The 24,176-nt window shown below is 41.7% G+C and overlaps 2 protein-coding genes and 1 non-coding gene across 3 annotated transcripts; 2 read left to right on the forward strand and 1 right to left on the reverse strand.

Annotated features, from left to right (window-relative positions):
* On the forward strand, positions 7,736-11,480 carry LOC8067514 (transcription factor VOZ1). Its single transcript, XM_002440031.2, has 4 exons — positions 7,736-8,092; positions 8,190-8,495; positions 9,607-10,135; positions 10,227-11,480. The coding sequence occupies exons 1-4, from the start codon at positions 7,826-7,828 to the stop codon at positions 10,952-10,954; spliced, it is 1,830 nt and encodes a 609-aa protein (XP_002440076.1). The 5' UTR covers positions 7,736-7,825; the 3' UTR covers positions 10,955-11,480.
* Positions 13,362-17,003, forward strand: LOC8082974 (28 kDa heat- and acid-stable phosphoprotein). The gene is made up of 8 exons (XM_002440032.2): positions 13,362-13,529; positions 14,404-14,444; positions 14,750-14,821; positions 14,918-15,001; positions 15,385-15,419; positions 15,840-15,925; positions 16,273-16,338; positions 16,611-17,003. Exons 1-8 carry the CDS (start codon positions 13,463-13,465, stop codon positions 16,643-16,645), a joined length of 486 nt encoding a protein of 161 aa, XP_002440077.1. The 5' UTR covers positions 13,362-13,462; the 3' UTR covers positions 16,646-17,003.
* On the reverse strand, positions 18,856-18,928 carry TRNAR-ACG. Its single transcript has one exon. It is a non-coding gene; the product is annotated as a tRNA-Arg (tRNA).

Here is a 24,176-nt window from a genome sequence, read left to right on the forward strand (position 1 = left end):
GTGCCGGTCAACATGATATGCATATGGTATAGGTTATAGATATTCTATTAGTTCTCAAATTGCGTGTATATTATTAGGAGACAAAGGTGCTTTTTTTTATTTATGGACTTTCGTGAGATCGAGAGATATTACATGTATTATGCAGTCTATTAATCACTCAAAACATAATCCACAAGACCACAACGATAATTCTCCGGCTTTTCAAGAGAGAACTAGCTTTTTTTATGCCCGTCTATAAAAAGCAAGATTTTGAAAGTAAAAAATTCGAGCAAATAAACTCCAAGTCTTGTGCGTCCGATCTTTACGGTTGGAAACAGAGAAGTTATATAGCAGACTTGTCCCTTTCCACTGTAAAGGGAGTGTTCTGGTTGGTTTCAGGGTGCCGGTGAACGCAGAGGCGTGCACCGCGAGAAAAGGAACTGCGGACGAACGGGCGTATGCGTCCTGCACTCTGCGCTGCGCTCGGAGACGGAGAGTGGCCGAGGTGACCACCTGTTGGTCCGCCTGGCCGGTCGATTTCAGCGTGATCACAGAAGCGTGCACCACGAGACAGCAACAGCAGAACCGGACCGGCCCAACCGTGCCCTGATGAGCTGCTTCTTCTTCTTCTTCTTCTGGATCTGGAGTCTGGACTCTGGAGACGCCCTGCTGCAGAGTGCAACTGCGGACGTCTGCCCCGTGGGCCGTGGCCCTGAGAGTCCCTGACGCCCCGTATGTCCGTTTCAGTGTGAGTGTCGAGGAGGGGATACTAATTTCATTAGATAGGAACTAAGGCACTAACTGGAGAAAAGTACATGCTGCAAGGTAAACTGGCCTCAATTAGTTGGACCCAAATCCTCCGGAGGCTTAGGCATCCTTCATCTTAGAAAATTTGCAAAGGCCCTTAGGATGCAACGGTTGTGGTGAGGTCGGTCAACAAATATTGAGAGATCTTGGAATAAACACGAAAAACCCCTATAATGTGACAGACAAGCCCTTTTTTTAGTTTAAACAACGCTCACAATAGGACGTCCTTTTGCCAACGACCTTGTGACATAGCACCACATCTCTTCTCCATCTCCAAGAGAGAAAAAACAGAACGCTACATCAAACCCTATTTGCTAACAATTGGATAGACACATCGATCTTTGGCATCCAAGTTTCTCTACCCAACATTTTGCTGAGCACATATGTCTATGCGAGAGACTAGGCATGTCTTACTAAGAACGGGCATGTCAAATGCCCTTAAATGGAATGAGGAAAATGGAGAGTGCTCCGCTTCTTCGGCTTACCGTGCCTAGTTTGTAAGCACAACCCGCAATAACTTCGTGGGCTCCACCTAAATGTAAATTCTCAAGTGCCTTGCCATTCAGAACCAAATCTGCGCCGCTGAAAGATTAGAAGCCCGGAAATGGCCAAATCTAGGGACATGTTCACTATGTAGACTACATGTAGAATCAGGCGGGTTCACGAAGCAAATATGGAGCGAAACTGCCACCTGAACAACAAATTCTAGTTTACATCCGAATGTCCAGGCACCTAGTGATACACTTGAGAGGTGGTGGACGACCATGTCAGTTATGACAAGCACAAGTAGAAAAGGCTTTCGCTTGATCATTTAGAACACAAAAAACGCCACAATGTTCTAACTTGAGGAGTCCAAAAACTATGTAATGCTTAAAAAAATCAAAGACGAGGTGAGAGTTTGAATCATAGCGGGAGCAAAGCACCTAGCTAATTTCGTGGGGGGATTCTCTTTCACGCTTAAGTGCTTATTTTGGCTGAAATTTTGCCTCTTTAGTATTAGGGAATAGAGGAAAGATATGCGGATCTATTTGGATTTGAACAATTTCATGCAGACGCATACAGAACGGACTGGATACCACTGGTCGTTTATTTGGAGAAAATTGTTCTATTTTTTTTCTTTTTCTCTCTAGGGCTGTTTGTATAAATATATGTAGTTCTATTTGGATTTGGACAATTTCATATTCCTATACAAAATAGTGGCGGACGCATACAGAACAGATTGACTGGATTGTAAAGAATTCTATACGGACATGTTGGCAGATTTACCAGATATTAGCAATTGTATAAAGAATTCTATACGGACTGCAGCAATATATAGGTGGACGGATAAAACCATCGGCAAACTGAAATTTTCATCTTTAAATATTAGGAGGAAAAGATATTGGTATAGATGCACAGTGCTTGTCCGTCTTTTTTTAAAATATATAGCGGACAGTAGTTTATATTTATTTATTTATTTTAAAAAAAGCATCATTGCCTGTCCATCGCCTGGACACCGCGCGGCCGCCGTGCACACGATGACGCAACAACCACGCACTGCCCGCGTCGAGTACTGCGACTCCGGTAGCCACAGCCCACAGCACCTCCGCGTCCCTCATGCTGACTGCTGCTGAGCCGCAGCGCCACCACATGATTGCTCGCCACTCGCGACCTCGCCACGGTCCCTAACCCCAAAAAGTAGTACGCCGACCTCGCCACGACCTCTTATTATACTTCCACAATCACACACCAGATAAACGAGATCGGGAGAAGAATCTGCGGTGCGTGTGCGTTGATGGATCGGTTTGAGGTCCAGAATCACTGGAACGTGCAACACAACAGCTTTCAAATCGACCGACAACGCAGCATGCGCGCATTGCATACTTTGACAATCTTGTCCTGGTGATCCTCTTTGCTTGGGCCGCGCAGCCACGGCGCCGGGCGCGTTTTCTGTGCAAGAATGCCATGGGATGGAGCGATCACAGCCACACAAACTGACGAGGCCCAGTATAGGGGCGGAACCCAGTGGATGTCCCTGAGTGGTTCAGTTTCTGTTTAGGTAAAAGGAAGATTGGCCGATTGGGTCCGGAGACCTGAGCCCAATATTGTGAGGGATCGCAGTCGCAGCCCACAAGTCTCGCGGAGTTGGACTTGGACCACGAACCCATCTATACTTTTCCATCTAAAAAGGCGCATGTGTGAGTATGTAAACAAAAGATAACCATTCTTTTTCATTATTGGAAAAAAAAGATGGCCATTCTTTGCCGAATCCAAATATTTATAAATGGTATACTCAAAATATTTAAAGTAAGAGTACAGTCCACCAACGGTTCTCAAACTTATTCGATTTTGTCATCCTGGTCTCTATACTCATAAATCAACCATTTAGGTCATCAAACTTATTTATCTGTATCATCCTACTTCCTAAACTTGCAAAACGCTCGTTTAGATCCTTAAACTTGTTCGGCTGTATCATCCCGGTCCCTAAACTTACAAATCACCCGTTTAGATCCTAAACCTGTACATTTGTGTCATCTAGTCCCTAAATATTGCAAACTTGTAAATTTAATATGTATTTATAGAATTATTCAAAAATTGTAAATCTATTTTTGTAGACTCCTGGTAACATGTGCTTTTAAATTAGAGCAAAAGAAATCACCATGTACTTTTTATTTTTAACCAAATAGGCACATAAGTTTTTATATGTTATCTATGCAGGAGTGTTGAAACGTCTAATTTAGAGTACATGTTAAGAGGAGTCTAGCAAAATTAGATTTATAATTTTTGGGCGGTTCTATAAATATATATTGAATTTACAAGTTTACAACATTTACAACATTTAGGGACCAATGACACAACTAGATAAGTTTGGAGATCTAAATAGGTGGTTTGCATGTTCAGGGACCGAAATAACATAATTGAACAAGTTTAAGTACCTAAATGGTTGATTTGCAAATTTATGGACGGAGATGACACCAATGAACAATTTTGAGAACCTAAACGATCGATTTGCGAGTTTAAGGACCGGGATAATATAATCAAACAAGTTTGAGGGCCGTTTATAGACTTTACTCTAAAAGTAATATTCACAAAAAAAAACTAAAAAGAAAAAGATTTTCTCCTGGTTTTCTCAGGTGTTAATATTATATTATATTTACCCTGGTGAGTAATAATTTATTAAACTACACACAATGCCTTCATCGACAAATACTCGACAACAATATTATCACTACCTGGTACGACGTACGAGTAGCTAAGGTTAGACATAGGAATTTCTATCCAGACAGACTCGAGAAACCGGTGCCTCCAAATAGACATCATCGAATTAATGTGCACGAATTCTGCATATTAAGGGTCCTTTTGGTATAACTCTCCTTTACTGGTATAGCAGTGTTGATAAAAACATCTGATTCTCATAGTAGATAAAAAATATCTATAATATCCTTTTTTATTATTATCACCCTTTCTTTTCTCCCTTTCTTTTCCATCTCTTCAATTTATTATCTCTTACCACTCACGAGGCTACTGTGTTTTTGGTCTTGCCGTGTTGTTCAGCCTCGCCACATTGAAACCCGGTGCGAAGCCCTTGTGCCTCAGCAACTTGAAGCCTTAGCGGGCGCGCCCCTACGCTGCAACGGTTGCACGCCTCAGCTCCTTGCCCAATGCTCTGATGACTCGCAACCTCGGCAGCCACGCATGTGGTGTTCTAGTACTTCTGCAGCTTCGCGCTCGCGTCCAACACCCCAACGCCTTGCTCGCAAGGCCATTTTGGAGAAGATCCAAGTGCAAGGTCGAGAAGCCATATGAAGCTAATTTTTTTAGCTTTCTCGATCTCATTTGGCTCTATAGAGCGAAATTGGGAAGAAACGGCAAGGAGTAACGATTGAATGTCTTGTTCGGTTGGTAGTGACCTCTAAAAAGACTCTTGGAGCTGCCTCAGAAGCGCTACCAAATGGTGCTTTAACATTTCTTAGATGGGCCACACCATGGGAGGATCTAGCACCAGGGCGGACTGGGATCAAATCTCCGCTACCACTAATCGAAGCATGGAGCCCCCTCTTAGTCCCTTTTACAGATTAGTATCCATTGAAGTTTAATATAGGAAGGACTAGAGATGGGAGATATAGAAGAAGCCCCTCCTATCATATTTTCCTAGATTCACCATTAGTTCACCGCATGATAACAATGTTGTGAGACACAACCAAGTAACTGCAGGGTCCATATGAAGAATAGGACGATGAATAAGAGATTCCATAAGTCAATGCCAAAGGGACTCCGGATTGGTATGGAAGCTTCTAACTAGAGATAAATACAATGTTTCAAGAAGTAGCCGCAAATTCATCCACGACCGGACCACCAAAGCAAGTCAAGTTAGTTGACAAATTGTCTATATAGAAGCACATCATCATCCTCATGAAGTCATGAACATACGTGTGTCCACTGCTGCCACCACGACCAACAAATGAGCCAAGTGAAAACGTCCATGGGATAAGGATCCACGCAACAAAAGGTGTACCTTATGGTTGGACGCGACTGGAGTGTATGGTGTCGCCATGCAATCTATAACTTTCATAAAGCTAAACTCCATCAAATAAATTTCCTCTTCATGTAAGAGCATCCCCAACCGTTTTGCATAATTGGTTTGGCAAATGAGAGAGTTTGCCAAGTTTCAAAAAAATATGGCAAATGTGAAAAGAGGCAATCTCCAATGGTTTGGCATTAATCACTTCGTGCTAATTTCCCAATGCCAAGTGTGAACAGGTTTGGCATATATGCCAATCCTTCCTCTCTTTTTGCCAAGTTAACAAAATTGCAAAGTCTAAATGCCAAACCGTTGGATAAGTGTTTTTAAGACTTTTTTGCAAATACATGAATGCAAAGCTTATTTGCAAAACGGTTGGGGATGCTCTAAGGTATCTATATCATTCCTCACTAAGTGACCCACTAAATATTCTATCTCTTCATGCAAGGTGTTCATATCATTCTCCACTAAGTCCATATCATCCCATATTAATTACAAAAAATGATCACGTCATCTATATCATATGAAATACTTTAAATCTTTAATCTATTAACGTACAAGTCATGTACATATATTATTTGTTTTATCACCAATTAATTCCTCTATAATGTAATCAAATATTAGTTTTTTCTATCAGCTTAGCAATTTTTTACTAGATCCAATACAATAAAATACATACAAGCTAAATTTATATGTATACATACGTAATAGACTGAATACCATATAGTAATATAATGATTTATTTTTAAAAAAATCCGGAGAATTCACCTATTATCCTTTACTAGGAAATATGCCCGTGCGTTGCCACGGGAGAAGGGTCGTATGGTTAAAAATTGCATGATCTTTCTTCCTACTTACCGGCACTACCTTTAATCCTGCTCTCGCTTACGTCCACTGCCTCATGCACCCCTCAGTTGTCGTCCTCTCCATTGGTCTTCTAGCACCCACAGTCGGCACCTCACACAGAATCACTGTCTCACCAACCTCCCACGACGTTCTACTCTAACCATAGGGCTCCTGTCTACCACTCCAACATGACGCACCCGCCGTTGGCCCTACGCAAACCCTTACAATTTTTGTTGAGGATTAAAAAAGAAAAGAAAGGTTTTAATTTATGTTCTTGATTTTCTAGTATTTATATCTAGGTAGATTAAAAAGAGAAAAGCTTTTGTTCTTATTCTCGATTCACGTCGTTCTTCGCGTATATGGAGGTGGTGGCAGAGAGCACATGGCAGAGCCGTGAGGGGGCAAGGACCAACCGCATCCTCCATCGACGAGCTCCCGGAGCTCGACCTGGCTAGATTCTCCCCGCCTCCTCGGGCCAGGCGATGTTAAGGACAAACAGGGACAAAGTCGAGGGCTGCTTCGACCTGGCTAGATTCTCCCCGCCTCCTCGGGCCAGGCGATGTTAAGGACAAACAGGGACCAAGTCGAGGGCAGCAGCACGTCAGAAATGAGCAAAGGCTTGGAGTTCTTGCTCTCGCGCTTCGACGGTCGCCGTACCTAATGTCGCCGGCGATGGCGCTGCGTAGGTTGTAAACACCGTGAATGAACTATTACTGGAGGAGGTTGCTAAGGAAGAGTTGCCTCTAGAGAAATAAATAAAATATACATTATAGAAAAACGCATGGCGCAGTTGCAAGGCCAACAAGGTTTGGTTTGTCAAGTGTTGTGTAGTTTTTTTTCCTAATTTGTTATTTATGGGCGGATAGAAAAAATGAACAAACTGAAATTTTTATGATTAAATATTATGTAAAGATGTATGATCAGAGAATTTGGAGTTATTTTAGAAGAATCAGAGAATTATGAGATGATACATACCTATATGTAATGAACAATGGAGAACGCAGCCGCCAACGAGGCCTCGTTCGTGATCAGCCGGCCTAATGTCCAATTAATGGCTCAGCCCATATAGGTAGGATGTAGCCGAGCACCAGGACAGTTCGGTCCATCTGGTCGACAGGAAGGAGAGCCAAGGGTCCAAAGCCGAGACAAAACAGAAGAAGATCGGCACCAGGCTTTTTTTTGTTGATAGACTCTCGGGCTTCTTGTGGCTGACAGAACGACCGACCGGTATATATGTACATGACGGATAGACGGATAAAACGACCGGTAGACTGAAATTTTCATCTTTAAATATTAGGTATAGATGGAAGACCCTCTTGTTTTGTCTTGCCGAAATTTTCATCACATGTGTAAAAATTATCAAAATTCTTACCAAAATGATATTGGTATTTCTCAGCTTTAACTAGCGTATCATTTTGCATTTGGGGGCAAATCAGAAGAGAAATTAATATAATAAGCAAAGTGAAAGGGTGGTGTTTCTTCCCCGCAATTTCCTCAAAGAAACTTAGGTAAGCATAGGTAGTTATAATAAAATGATCTGTTAATAACATTTACACAAAGAGAAAGAAAAGGAAGGGGAAAAGTAGAAAACGTCCTCTTTTTTCGCAAACCAACTCTCAAAGGGCGAATCGAGTCAATCGTCCGTCCCCAGCACCGCAGCCCCCCGCCACCAGAGCCGCCTTGATCAGCGCGATGGCGGGAGATCCGGCCGCCGGTGGCGGCGGTGACGCCCACCCCGCGTCGGGGAGCAAGAGTTCCCGCTCGTCGACGCGGCACCGGCAGTTCCGCGACCGAGCCAAGGTCCGCGTGGACGACCTACAGGAGATGTTCTGCGGCCTCCAGTCCGCTCGCAAGGAGAGCCGCTCCGCCGACGCCGCCGTCCTCGAGGAGCAGGTCCACCAGATGCTCCGTGAGTGGCGTGCCGAGCTCAGCGTCCCATCCCCGGCTTCCTCTCTCCAGGCAAGTCCCCCGAACCCTAGCCCTCCGGCCGTCCCACCGCCGTTCCCCTTTCGTGTGCGGTAGATTGGTGCTAACGGGTAGTTGTGGTGCGGCGCAGAACTCGCAGGGGAACAACCGGGAGGCTTCGGATCCACCGTCGGATACGCTGCGACTGCTGCAGCTGGTGGTGCCCGAGGAGGAGGACGACGCCACCAGTAAGCTCCTGGTGCCCCAATCGGCGCAGCAGGCGCCGCCTCCTCATCAGAGCCACGACCACGGGCAGGACAGCAGGATGGCCAATACTGATCAGCAGTGTGAAGCTATGGATGGGGGCACTGCTCCTGCACAGCACTCTCTAGGTCAGGGAGTGGAGGCAGGCTGTGGAGAAGTGGCTGCTGTTGCTAATGCAATGTTCAATGATCAGGTAGTGTTTACATTTAAAATTTATCATCTGGAAACTGTACTCTCTCTTTTTTTTTTCGAGATTGATGATGTGGAGGAGCTTGTCTGTTAGACTTAAATTTTTGTCCACGAATTACTAACATTGTGCTGCTATAGTCATTCTAAGAATCCAAGCATGTTAATTTTGTTGGATGGTGTGTAACTCTCGAGTGATTGTGGATTTCTATATGTGTAGGATGGTCTTTTTTAATTACTATGTTGATGATATCATCAAGATAAAAAAATGTCAACTGGATACAGTATCATGTTGCCAAATACAATTTTGCATAAGAACTCTACTAATTTTCTTTCATCTTGTTATGTTGTTTAGTTGCAGATTGTAGACCACAGTATAGATCAGCAGCATAAACTAACTTCATTCACGAGTGATGACTTGTTTCAACTCGCAGTATCGGATACTGGAGTGCTGTACTTGAGCATGCTAGCATAGACAACTATGTTGATGCATGTGAAATAATGTGCTAGTACTATTTGTTAAGCTTCTGAAGAGTACAAGTCATAACAGTATATCTTTGTGTGCTTAGGCTAGTTGTAAATCAAAAATAATGATAGACTCTTGAAAAATCGCAAAGGCCTCAAGAGTTTCAAGTTTTTGGTTCAATTCCATTGTTATGGGCTCTAAACAGTTGAGCATGCTAGCATAGACAACTATGTTGATGCATGTGAAATAATGTGCTAGTACTATTTCTATTTGTTAAGCTTCTGAAGAGTACAAGTCATAACAGTATATCTTTGTGTGGTTAGGCTAGTTGTAAATCAAAAATAATGATAGACTCTTGAAAAATCACAAAGGCCTCATGTCTCAAGAGTTTCGATTTTTTATTCAATTCAATTGTTATGGGCTCTAAACTGTACCTTGTGACAAAGGAGCATATGTGCACTTTATGTTACTTGTAGGATTGAAACATGAATACGAACCTAGACGCAAAACAGAGGACAATAACCAGCAAGGGTTGGGTTAGCCGACAACAAGCCGTTTCATATTCCATTTTTTTTGGGTGCATGTAGTGTATCATGTTTCTTTTACCATCTCTATTGATAGCTTTAATGAGCCTGTCTTACTTTGCTTGCAGATGTACTATATAGACCAGGAACTTAGTATTGATGATTTTCTTTGTGATGATGATTACAAAATAAATATTTCTGGTTCTAATGAAGATCAGTTCAATAACCTGCATGGGATTGGCCAGTTGGAACATCAACAGTTTGATTTGCCATTAGATCTGCCACCTACCCATTCATATGCTGATGCAAATAACTCTGAGCAAAATGCTGGAGATGTCTTTGTTCACATGTCAGACTTGCTTACAACAATATGGCCGTCACCCTCTCAGTATTTGGGGCCAAAATGTGCACTTTGGGACTGTGGTAGGCCAGTTGGAGGGACAGAGGACTCTGGAGATTACTGCAACCCTTATCATGCTGGTTTGGCTTTGAATGATGATGGTCTTCTTGGGACAAGACCTGTGATGCGTCCAAAAGGTATTGATTTGAAAGATGGGCCACTGTTCGCTGCTCTCATTGCAAAAGTCCAAGGAAAGAATGTTGGTATTCCTGTGTGTGGAGGCGCTGCTACTTCTAAATCACCATGGAATGCTCCTGGTAAGTATTGTTATATTAGTGCTAGCATTTCTGGTTAATGTTGATAGTATCAAATTATTTTGCTAACTTTTGTTTTGTGCTGTTGTTGCAGAACTTTTTGATCTTTCTCTTCTGGAGGGTGAATCTCTTAGAGAATGGCTGTTCTTTGACACTCCAAGAAGAGCATTTGAGAGTGGCAACCGGAAGCAAAGGTCATTGCCAGATTACAGTGGTCGTGGGTGGCATGAATCAAGGAAGCAGGTAATGAAAGATTTCGCAGGTCTGAAGAGGTCCTATTACATGGACCCACAACCATCAAGCAGCCATGAGTGGCATCTTTTCGAGTATGAGATCAATGCTTCTGATGCCCTCGCCTTGTACCGCCTTGAGTACAAGTCCTCTGACTCCAAAAAAAGTGCCAAGTCAAAACTGTCTAGTAGTCCACTGAATGAAATCCAGCAGCAAATGGGCAGGCTGACTGCAGACAGTCCTGTGGAAAACAAACGGACTGCTAGGAGCAAGCCAAAGGCTAACCAGAATGATATCAATGCAAATATCCATGCACATGTTAACAGCCCCAGTCAAGTTAATGCTCCAAATGCTTATCAAACAACGCCGCAGGTGAACCAAATGACATTTCTGAATGGGAACGTTGTTTATGGACCTCACCTTCCACATTCTGAAAACGTCGTCCATGGACCTCACCTTCCACAGTCTGAAAATGTTGTCTATGGACCTCATCTTCCACATTCTGAAAATGTTGTTTATGGACCTCATCTTCCACATGGATACAAAGCCGAAGGAAGCAGCTTCTTTTGGAACCCAAGTGACGGGACTTGAAGATGCAGCACAATGTAGCCGCTCATACATAGTATGGCACTTGTCAAGCAAAAACTCTAACATCATCAACCAAGTTATGGGCCTTCACATTTCCAAATTCTAATTGATTGGTTTCTGCAAGGGGGCCTGGCTGGCTGGTGTATTTGGATTTTAAAATATAGAGTATAGTTGCATTAACTTCGGAAAATATAGCCCGGTGTCCAAGCTGCCAATCTGAATGTAAAATAGAGTGCTGTACCAGTTGCTGCTCGGGTATGTTAGGTACTTAGGTTTTTGAGTCCTAAGTTTCTTGAGCCGTTTTTTGTTTTGAATTGAGATGGCTATACTCTTCACAGTTTCTTTTTTATGTGTCTATTTATATGTGAGAAATCTGTGAAGCTGGATTGGGTCTATTAGTCTACACTACACCATTCCCAAGTCCCCAGTCAAAGCAGCACCCAGAGCAGGAAATTGTAACTCGAAGCAAATAAACTCTTGCTTTGACTCGCATCTGTCTACTCCATTTTCTGAAGAATAGTCCCACTCACCTGATCACCTCACCTTTAAAGAATCGTTATCAAGTTTATGACTAAGGGCTGTTTGGATCCCTCCACTTTTTATAAGAACCTGGTTTTTGAAAACTGGATGTGATCCAAGTTTTTGTCTAGTTTCTTGTGTCAATTTTGCTAGTCTTAAAAACAAGAAGCTATTGATACCAAGCTTTTGCCAGTTTCTTGTTACCCTGTGAGCAATAAATGAAGCTAGATTCATAAAAAATGGGGGATCCAAACACCACCAGTTTTTCCTTAAAATCCAGATTTTAAAAACTAGAGACAAAATTTTAAGAATCTGAAACTCATTCATATAGGCCCAAAATAGCGCATCCATCATGATAAATCAAATTAGGGATACAATACGCCATAAATGGGACAATTCCTTCTAGGAATACACAAATAATAGAAAAATACAATTAACCTTCTCTAGGGATACAATAATCACAAATAGAAAATACACTTAGGCCTTGTTTAGTTTCAACTTTTTTTTGCAAAATGAACACTGTAGCACTTTCATTTGTATTTAACAAATATTGTCTAATCATAAACTAACTAGGCTCAAAAGATTCGCCTCGCAAATTACAAGCAAACCATGCAATTAGTTAATTTTTTATGTATATTTAATGTTTTATGCATGTGTCACAAAATTTGATGTGACGGAAAATCAGAAGAAATTTGCAAAATTTATGAGGAACTAAACACAACCTTAGAATTGGAAAGTAAATGTATGTTTGAATGTGGAACTAACATTATTGACCTTGCTCAGCCAGGCGAGCCTAACCTTACCCATTGAGGAGAGCCAATTTGGCTAGCTCACTTCATTAAAGAAAAACTGCTTTGTGCGGAAATCAAGACAACAAAGAAGAAAATTAAAATCATTGCTTTCTTCGGGCACTCACAATGCAAAACTCTATGACAGAATCCAAGACAATTAATTACATATTAATATATTATTTATGGTATTTTGCCGATGTGACAATATATTTATTGAAGAAAAAGATAGAAAAAATAACACTCCAAGTCTTATTTAGACTCTAAGTCTATAATGTTCGAGATAATAAATAACTTTAGACGCTATGATAGAGTGTGCATTGTGAATGCTCTAACCACGCAAGGCAATGTGAGATTTGTAAGGCGCCAAACGTGCTCTAAATCCCCCGCCGATGGAGAAAACTTCCACCAAAAGATAAACTCTTCACTAACCAATCACTGAGTTATTAAGTTCCTAATGAATTGTGAGAAATCCGCAACTTGATCACTTGAAAAATAACAGGTGCACATGTCTCCATGAACTCCGTCGAATGTCGATAAACTTGATCAATTCGTAGATCCAAGTACGTATTCATTAAAAGACCAGTGTAAGGAAGTCAAATTAAATTCTTTTTTTCTAATCATACGAAAAAAATTAAATTATTTTTAAATATCAAGGCCTTGTTTAGTTCCAAAAAATTTTGCAAAATAGGAATAGTATCACTTTCGTTTGTATTTGATAAATATTGTTCAATTATGGACTAACTAGATTCAAAAGATTCGTCTCGTCAATTCCGACCAAACTGTGTAATTAGTTTTTATTTTTATCTATATTTAATACTCCATACATACGTCTAAAGATTCGATGTGACGGAAAATTTGAAAAATTTTGCAAAATTTTTGAGGAAGTAAACAAGGCCCAAATTAAATTCTCAGCAGTCAAAGAGACGTGTCGCGCAAGTACAACGCGAACTCGGATTCGACTAAGCCAGAGTGAATGCGGGATCCGTAGCGGCCAAGGCGGTCGGCCAGGTGGTGGCTTCCGAGTCGTTTCGGTTCCCAACTCCTCGCCATCGCCAGTCGCCAGGCAGAGGCAATAAAAGCGAACCAAAAACCCCCGCGGCGAGAACCCAATAGGCTCTAGGCCACACACCGACGAACAACCCAAGGCAGCTGCCGAAGGAAGGGCTTGGCACCGTCGCGCGCCCGCCGGCAGTCCGCGTCCATGGCGAAAGGCAAGTTCAAGCACAAGCCCACGGGGCAGCGCACCTTCTCCAGCCCCGAGGAGATCGGTACGTACGCTAAGCTACGCAATGCGACCTTCGCCTTCCCCCCCTTCGGTTTGCAATTTAGTTCGGCGGCGCTTTCGACGGACGGCTTAGGGTAGGGTTTACTAGCCCCTTTTCTGGCTCGATTGTCGCCATCGGCGCGGCGGGGTTGGAGTGGAGAGCGGCCTTGGTCAGTTGGTTGGCCCTTGTTGGCTTGTTTGGTCGCGGTACAAGCTGCTTATAGCGTCAGAATGTTGTGTTTATGTAGGGAGGGCGATTGGGGGCGGGAGTTGTTTTCTCCCTTGCACTCTGTTCTACTTGATCAGGCCTTGGCGTTCCCTTGCGGCGTTTTGAATGCTTGTACTACGTCGATCATAGGATGACCTTTTTTTACTTTGTGGGGAGTAGTTGATTGGTTGTGGTAGCAGTGTACTTGAAATTGAGGACAACCATGATCGAGGTTTTACTGCTCGATTTGTTGGTTGTTCACTGTTCCATTCAGATCCATTGTGCAGAGTGGATGTAGATAGATGCTCAGGGGCTGTGGCTAACTATATGACTAATGAACAACTCTTGGCTGAATTTCCTCTTGATTAACCATTTTTACATAATCTGTCTACATGGAATGTTTTCTGATAAGTACATCTTCCTTCTGGAAGATATTTCTGTGTGGTTCAACCAGTAGATGTTTAACACTTCATTGATTCTGATATTGAGGTGGGACTGTTGAACAGTTTGTTGTTGAGCACACCAATCTTAGCTCCTCCTCATTAATAAACAAAGTAACTTGGTGGAACAGATATTAAACAGTTTGTTATGCTTAATTTGACATTTCAGCCTAGCGAGCCTTTTATTTTTTTTACAATCTCTCATATGATTCATGTGGAATTGAATGCAGCGGCTGGTACTTCAGCAGACCGTCCAAGGACCTTTAACAAGGTTTCCACCCTTTTCTTTCAACACAATTTATTTTCTGTTGATGTTCAGTTAACAAGTGTTGCTTCTCTTTGCTCTCCGAATCTGAACTTGAAAATAAAGTCTACTTGTAATTTAACAAATGGCTTGCTTAATTTGCACAAGAAACTTGTGTTCCAAGGTCTGCTCTGTTACTGTAGTTTAATTCTGTCCATATAACTGAGTAAAAGAAATGATCTTAGTCTGCCTTTTATTTAATCAAAACGCATATGTATATGATATCTGATGCTTATTTTGGTGGCTGACTTGTTTCTGTAATCAAAATATAGCATGACGAAAAGGATGTCTACAATAGAAGGGGGGAACCAGAAGAAGAAGAATCTGAAGATTTTGTGAAACCAGTAGGATATTATATTATATCATTTTGAAATATACAAGTTCCATAGTCTTCATTGTTGTTTGATCATATGATAAACTACTTTTGTTGTCGTCCTCAGAAACACAAAGGTACAGAAGGCCTGATCGAGATTGAGAATCCAAACCTGGTGAAATCGAAGAATATAAAGGTCAAGGACATTGATGTAAGTGGGATACTTAGTGCTTGTTCCCTATGCAGTCAAATATAATATAATGTTTTCCCATGGACGATGATGTTGTTAGACATGTATGCATAAGTTTGTTGCTAAGAAAATTTACTCATGAACTATATATATTAAGCAAATGTATGATGCTGTACAAATATGGTGAGTTGGAATAAGGGTTACACACATGGATTTATACAGCAAAACATGCTAAAATCGTTTCACTCCATGTACTTACTGAACCTGCTAGTAGTGGCCTTAAATAAAAAGTTAAACATTTTGCCAGTTAGGATAGTTCTTTCATAACATTTTTCTGTTGCTAACATTTCATCATTTTCGTGTCATAATACTTCTATAAGCTGACTAGTTTTGCAACATCACAGATTGGTAAGACAACTGACATCTCCAGGCGTGAAAGGTGGGCTTATACGCTTGTCTTTCTGTCAATCGATTGTGCATCTTCTACTGCATGCTATGTTTGCTTTGTTTTCATATATAATTTTGTAAATATCATATTTCTAGTGTTCATTTCATGAAAGATATTGTTGTCGAAACTGTTTGCTGATCATTTTATAAACAAAGTAATAATTAATGATGATTGAACTAGAAAGTGATAAATTATTTGCCAATAGCACTGACACCAAAGGTGGACCATGTACACCACATTATCAGACAATCGCAATGTTTTTAGATTCTTTCAGGAGTTGCTCTCATCATATCATTCTCTCTAACCTGTAATATACAGTATTCCTAAAGATACATGGTAGAAAAGATCATCTGTTCTTTAAGTCCCTCATTTTTTATGACCTCATTGTTCTTACAAGTATTCTTACTGCAGAGAGGAGCTTGAAAAACAGCAATCTCATGAGCGTTATATGAAGCGTCAAGAGCAAGGAAAAACAGAACAGGCTAGGAAAGATTTAGGTGATACACTGCTACTTGGATTAGATATCCGACGTTAGGTGACTTCGGTCGTATTTCTGTTATTCGCATAAATGCACCACATAATTTTGTTGCAGATGATCATTGATGCATTTACTGCCAACTGCCATGTTATACTATTTGCTGCACTCTGAAGTCCTAATGATCCTTTCTGTACCCCCAGTAGGGATAGTTCTATATGCATCACATGTGCCTTTCGTTTTTTTTTTTTGATTTTATACAGTTTCTAGCTTATAATATGTAGATATGAGCTACCTTACATTTTAAAAAATGTTCGCTTATCACAAGGCAAACACTGATGATTTTTACCTATTGTTTTGCAAATGTAGAGCGCCTTACTTTAATTCGTCAACAAAGAGCAGAAGCTGCAAAGAAGCGAGAAGAGGAAAAGGCTGGTATGTTGCTTGCTACCTTCACCTGTTAACATTTAATCTTGTTGGTAGATTGCATTGGCAGTTGCAGCTGCCGTTCAAATTTTACACTGACATGCTTTTCCATTGAGCCCACGACTTGTCTGTGTTACTATACATGGTTACTATACGTGTTTTATTCAATTTAAATCAAAATAAATTGGAACAACTTTTGCTTCATGATTATTAATGACCTTACATGAAGTCATCTGCTTATGCTCTTCCACATTAGTGCTGACACTCGTTCCTGTTGGCAGCCAAAGAAGAGAGGAAGGCGGAAGCGCGCAAGTGACCTGCCAAAGTAATGAACACGGTAGTTTTGTGGGAGATGTGTAGCTGAATGCTAGTAGTAATTCCCATGCTTCTGATATCGGTTGGGTTCCCGTTAACTGTACTTAATTACCATTTGAGTAGTATATGAGATGGCTTTTCAATGGTGGTGGTGCTCACCGACGAGCAATGACCAATGTCAGCTTCGTGCACGGTGTAGTAGCTAGAGCAATAGCAACTTCATCGAACGTTACTTTGATGGTATGTTGTTTTTCTTATCCAATCCTAGGTCCTTTGTATCCTGCTGCGGTGTGAATCATCAGTGCAATATAATCAAGGATTTCATTTTCAGCAATATAATCAAGGATTTCATTTTCGTTGTTCATTTGTTGCCATACTCCGAGGGATACTCCCTAGCTGAGTAGCTGTCAAATTTCATGGAAAATGCGCTCGCAGTTTCTCTAATTAATTTTGTCTCATGTTTCTCTTAGTTGCCTTGCCATGGTCAGGGATGCATATATTGTTTGATGAGCTTAACCAAAAGTGTTAAATATCCGATTTCTTGATTTGTCAATAGAATCCAGGACAAAAAAAAAACTAAAAGTACCTCTGATGAGTTCAGGGATCAGGCACCGTGAGTTAGACATGACTCGGGCACTGTCAATTTGACATGGCTAAAAACCGGATATAATATAGGGGAAAAGAAAAAGGAAAGCGACTCTGATGGGACTAGGGATCAAAAAATTTGGGAACCATGAATTTAGGGGGTTTTTTCCCTGGATCTTTGGAGTCCATTTTTTAGGCTGTAGCCTCAAATATAGTGTTACAAGAAGAATTTTAATTTCAAAACTATAAGAGATGATGATAGATACAAGTAAAATGGATTATGCTTATTTTCTAGCATTTAACCAAAAAAAATGAAAAATTTTAGAACATAAATACAAGTCCTCTATTTTGGATCGACGAAAAAAAAACATGAAAGAAATATAGACGTACAACATGAGCATCCTCAACAACACTACCAATCAAGGTCCATACTTTGTTTTTTTTTGGTAGTGGAAGGAAAAAAACAGCTCCAACATGCTATCTATTAGGGCTCCTAAATTTGTTGGTCTCTTATTTTCCCTTCTCACTTAAATTTACTCTCACTAACCCTTTCTATTGAACCAACAACTGACCATAAATTCATGTTTGCATGTTTCACGCCCACGCATGACCTCGCCCGTCATGAGTCGCCCGCAGGAAGACCACTGCCGGCCTTCCTCACAGGCGCCACCATGTTATTCCTCGCCGTTGGAGATCCCCACGGCCCGATTCGGACCCTACCTACTTCCTTCTGCGCTGCCACCTCCTCCATCTGCCTCGGCACCAACACTCCTCACCGTCTCTCCTACATGTCGCTTCCATCTACCGCAAACACCTCTCTTGCACACGTGCGCCACCCACTATGGTGTAGCTTCTCCATCTACTGCAACACCTCCTCTCGCTCGCTCTCCATCTGCATGCTTGTTACACCATAAGATTTGATGTAACATCCCTAGCCATCTATGAGACTTAGACTCGTACGTGCCATGGTGGCTTATGCTTTGTGGCTTGCTTAAAAGTATCTACAATCATTTTAGCATGTCTAGTTGGTCACGTGAACATGTGACATGATCTACGAGTCATGTCACGGTCTCTTGTGTGACTAAAAGTACTAATTATTGAAAAAAAATAGACATTCTCTTTTCTAAATATTAGTTTTTTATAAAATTAAAAAACTAGTTTAACAAGGTGAAAAACAGAACAGTTTAGGGGAAAAAACTAGAAATTTGTGAAGAAGAAGTCCGGTGAAAAAATAAAAAAATTAAATCAGTTTGGCATGGTGAAAAAATGGATATAAGTAAAAGAAAAAAGATAATTCTGTCTGTCATTGTAAAAATCTAGATATAGGTGAAAAAACAAATGAGTTGAATCCGGTGAAAAAAATAAAAAAAAAACTACTTGCCATGGTAAAAAAATAAGTTTTGGCATGGTAAAATACTGGATATATAGATAAAAAAAATCTATTTGACATTGTAAAAATCTAAATATAGGTAAAAAAACAAAAGAGTCGAGTCCGCTGAAAATAGAAAAGAAATTTGGCATGGTGAAAAATAAATCAGTTTGCAGGGTTAACAAAATGAATTGACTCCGGTTAAAATATTGAAAAGAAAAATCAGCTTGGCCTGGTGAAAACAAACAAAATAAAATCGACTCCGCTGGGGATCGAACCCAGAATCTCTGGTTCCGTAGACCAGCGCCTTATCCATTGGGCCACGGAGTCATTGTTGTCTAGTGTAACAATTCTATCACTAAATTGACTACAATTAACTCGAGCAGGTACAGTACAGTGACACGCGAAGCCACGGTTGATCGAGGTCGTGCTGGTATGAGGACCTTAGCCTAAGGGCATCCGAACAACAACTTCCTAGCTTCCTAACCTTTATGAGAGAGAACGTCCAAAAAAAAAAAAAATCGCTAGCGCTTCTCTCCTCGCCTAGCTCACTTGGTTCCTGGAAAATCTACCGTTGCTGTTGTCCGACCCCAACTCCCTCCGTACCATGCGGCTGACAGGTTTTTTTTCTTTTTTTTTTAATTTCAACGGAGCCGGTGATTTGGTCGTTCTCATTGAGGACATCCTAATAAGCATAGAGTCGTTGGTACTGTTTCATTGCTTGGGACACATCCATTCAAAGCGAAATCAACGCTGCACCAAGCTCCAGCAAAGCTCGATCGGTCCCAATCATCTGGCCTGGCTGGCGTTGCCACGGCCTGTCGGCCTGACATTCTTCAGTACTGCTGCTCACGACCAGACATTTACACTGAACACCTACTAGAGACACCCCCAAAAATACGTAAACTGAATGGGGTGCTACAGTGATACTACTGCTGCTACGGATTTAGGCCTTGATGTATGCTGTTCCACATTTACTATACGCTAGTAATGCTGTTGGTAAGCTAGTGTCATCAGTACTGCAGCCGCATGTAGTTCGGTTTCAGATGGCACGGCATCACAACCAGAATTCAGGACGAACCGACCAACCAACCAATGGCTCTTGCTCTTGCCACAAGCAATGCCGTGCCGGAAATGCCAGGTCAAGACGGATATGACCGAACAGGGCGCCAGAGATCCAAAAGGCCGCCCTCGTCTACGCCGGGACCGGCTGTTTTAAATTTTAATTCGCTTTGCAAGCAAAGCAAAGCAAAGCAAGGGATATCTATTGCTTGCCCTGAAGAAATCAGATATGATGGCACTAACGCTACTGACATATCAGATGCAAAGCAAATCCATGGATTAATTCCACACGGTTTAGTTATCGAGCTTGATGCTGACTAGAGACATCACTCTGACAGTGAGGCTTTGCTTTTTCGATCATCTCACTCATGATGCATCCATATCATGGCTATATTGTATTTATTGGTTACTGCTTGATTTTTCCTCAGGTGGTTGATCTGCGCCGCGTTGCTTTTTTGCTCACTTTCCTGTTAAACAATTCCTACCCCCACTCCCATAACCTCATTCCCTTCCCAAGTCCCAACCAAATTAATTCTTGTCTAATCAGTGATGAGTGCTCCACTGCTCCTTTCTAGGACAGTGGGCTGATTAATTTTAATAAAAAAATCGGATCATCAGTTCATCACGATTCACAAGAATTCATGAACACAAGTGAAATCGAGAGCGGGGGTGGGACGCACGATTCACAAGGAGGAGTTCTTCCAAGAACGAACTCTGTTTGAGACATCTCCAATCCTCTGTACATCCAAGAAGCAACGGCATGGTGATGACTGATGAAGCCATCCGTCATCCTCGACACCGGCGTTGCAACCACCGTTTCAAGATGAACAGCTACAACTCAACTAACCAGACAACAAGTGCGGGAAAAGATAAGCAAGAATCTACTAATACAACTAGAAGCTAGCTAGCTCTCTCCGGTCCGGTGGGCTGATGATCAACGGCGCGGCTCGACAGCGGCGACGGCGAGGGGCAACCAGCGGCGGCTGTGGCGCTGCAGGGCCGGTGGTGCCAGCGGCCGTCGTCGAAGTTCTTGGCGTAGCTGTCGGCGTCGTACTTGAAGGTGGCCGCGACGGGCGCCCTGCAGGCGTTGCTGCAGACGATGCTCTTGCTCTCCCGCACTAGCCGCCGGAGCAGCCCTCTCCACGCGCGCCGGCCGCCGCCGCGGCCCGCGGCGTCGTCCCCGCGGGCGAGCAGCTGGAAGCGCGCGGGGCTCCGGCGCACGCCCGGCGGCAGCCACGCTGGGGAGGACATGCAGCCCGAGAAGTAGGAGGACTGGGTCGTCGGCGTGGACGGCTCGCTGTCCATGTCCAGGGCCATGGCACGCTTGACAGGATGGGGGGAGAAAGACCGAGAGAGAGGCGGCTGCTGAGGAAGGTGTGTGCCAGTGTGGGATGGAGAGGTCGAGGTGGTTCACGTTCACTCACTTTATATCGAGCTGCGAGACAGTACCAGCGGCCGTGCATATGCAATACCACCGTACTATACCAGCTAATCACTGTGAGTTCCAAACTTAGGATCCAATGCTACTCTAATAAATTATAGTATTTTCTCTGATCACAATATGAATCCATCTAGACATCTAGTTTTGTCATAAGAGCATGCTCAACATTGCAAATGGTCTCTCTCTATAAGCAGTCGAATTGTCTCAAGATCCTGTTTAGGATGACTAATAACTACACTCTTACTTCTTATTATTATAATACGCGAAAGAGTTGGTGCCGGCAAACCTAGAAATAGTGAATTTATCAGCTCCTAGTTCAATTTTGAGAGAAGACATAAAAATAGCTTCTCAGTAGTAAGAAACGGAGCTACAGCCGGTTAGAGCTCTACTAAATGAGATCTAATTCTACTTTTATAGCTCACCATGTGAGTGTCTCCTTGGCGCTCGCATAGTACGAACACATAATGTTTTCTCTCATTTGCACCATTGCTACATGCAAGTTGTCAACATAGGGGAGCGGGCGTCGGTACGATCGAGTAGGAGCGGGCGTGCTCCTAGCATGGGAGAGGGGTTGTCGACGTAGAGAGGAGGGGCATAGCCGTCGGCTCAGGAGGACTGAAAGAGGCAGAGCAGTCAGCGACTGGGACGAGAAGTTAGGGAGAGAAGCTAGAGAGAGGAGATGACTCGAGAGGAGAGAAGTTTACAGAGATATGAGGACCGAAAAAGAAAGTGAGACTTAAAAACAAACATATGGGGGACACTTGTCTGAAAAGTCATGGCTGAATGTATGGTTCGCTGATTTGTTATGAGAGAAAAAAATTATTGAATGACTAGCACATTTGGCGGATAAGCTCAAGCGAACAGGGACACAAATTTTTGGAATAAGGACAAGTCTATTGTGCATTTTATATCTTTATATCCTTGTATGAACGCTTGTGTCTTCCCCCTTGTATAGGCTTTACGACATCAAACTCATGTATCCGTATAAGGTGCTACAACTTCCTTTCTAAAAACATAATATACTATAGGGTTGAGTACTCAATAAGTCCTAACACAATAGGAGTTTAGCTAGGTAGGATTTTGGGCTGTTTAGGTGGACTTAGGTTTCAGAAGAGAATGCTCAGAGTAATAGGTGGTAACCGGCTAGTTACAAAGATGAATTCGAGAAGAAAGTTATACGAAGAATAAAAAAAATAGGCTTTAAAAAAGGTCTTTCAAATGAAAGGAAGATTTTGAAAGTAAGAGCAAATCGTGATTTTGAAGTAGACATTCCAAATAAGAAACAAGTTTCGAAATAAGAAGGAAATAGGATTTGGGGAGGGATTTCACGATATGGATAAAACAAGATTTTGAAGAGAGGTTTACTAAGACAAAAGGGAAGTAGTTTCAAAAGAAAGGGGTCTACCCACCAAACTCCAAATAGCAAATAAGCCAAAACAAGAAAGTATGCGAAAAATGGTTGTTGGTCCTCGGGGAGAGTGTCTTGAAGGATTTGATTTGTTTTGGTGCCACAAATAAATTTAGGAAAACATACAAACTCTAAAAAAATGCATATGATGAATTTTAATGCAAGCTTTAAAAACATTTTCGAAAATAGTTTTGCATGTAAACAAGACAATATTTTTAAGTGTGTTGTACTTTAAAAGGTTTGATTTTTTTTAGTGGGTTGCAGCAAGGTGCCACAACTTACAAATACCTTGTATTTTAAACAGAGGGGGTACATGTTTTGACAATATACAGTGTAAAGTCTTCTTTTGAGTGGGGTGGGGTTTGAGGAGACCCGAGTAGTAAGAGTGGCAGTAGACACGACACTGAATATGCTAGTACATTAGCAAGCTGTTTATGTGTTCATTGTTGCTACTCCGGCTGATAAACCTTATTTTATTTATTATAAAAAAGAAACGGAGGTGTAGAATATCTACTAGCTTTATCCTGTATCCTTTCTGGAAAGTTGTTGATCGCCCATCATTAGCAGCAATGATCACTAGAGCTTAAATGCATAGTTAGTGAGAGAGGACCACCCCAATTATGTGACGGTGCTTCCTATGAAAAGGATCATTGCTATGCAAGCTAGCTGAAGATAGTGCCAACCCCGCTGTACACTTGCACCTAAAATGTGGACCGTACATGTAATGTCTCAACTCTCAAGTACGTAGACACACCACTACACCAGCTACAATATTCAAAGTTGCACACCCACTCCAATATGCTCCTACACATCCACACCGGACTTCAGCTTCAAAGAAAACGGAGATGAATTACAGAGAAAGAAGTTTCATATATTATATACAATAATAATGTTGTACATAGTGATATTAGTTCTATATGTTTTGTATCAATTGGATCGACCAAAAACTTGCTAAAATAAACTTAAATGACAGGCCACATAATAAAATTTAGTATAGAAATGTAAATTAAGGTCCTGTTTGTTTGAGTTTTATGAGAGCTTATCAGTGTGCCTTGTTCGTTTGGGCTTATCAGCCGAATCTACCAACCATTCAATAGTATTTTTCTCTCACAATAAATCAGCCAACTGTTATAGCTTATCAGCCAAACGAGCTGTATATAATTGGAACCCAACCAGCCTATCATAACACGAGCTGAGTTGACGAGTTAGTTTCATGTAACTCTTGTCTAAGTGTGAAACAAATTGATCAAAATTTGCCAAATTTGTCGCACAACTAAAGTTTCAGCATCGTGTAGTTAGACATTAAGATCCCGTTTGGTGAAACTCCGGCCACTTCCGGCTCCTCTTTACATTTTAGCAAAGGAATCGTTTTTATCTAATAAAATCATTTTTTTGTTTCATTAGCTTCAGCTCCAAGCACTTAGGCTAGTCTCAATGTGTGTTTTATGAGAGTGTCATGCACATTAAATAGGGTGCCACATAAGGAAAATTGCTGACTTGGCAGGGTCATTAAATGAAGGAATTTCATTAGATGAGAGAGGAATTTCATCCCCATGACACTCATGTGGCTTGGTTACCTAGTTTATAGTCTTCGTAATTATGCCATGAAACTATGCATTGAGACTGGCCTTACCACTCTTAGCCATGCCAAGCGGAATTTAGAGTCT

Source organism: Sorghum bicolor, chromosome 9 (genome assembly GCF_000003195.3).
Source record: "Sorghum bicolor cultivar BTx623 chromosome 9, Sorghum_bicolor_NCBIv3, whole genome shotgun sequence".
NCBI classification, from domain to species: Eukaryota; Viridiplantae; Streptophyta; class Magnoliopsida; order Poales; family Poaceae; genus Sorghum; species Sorghum bicolor.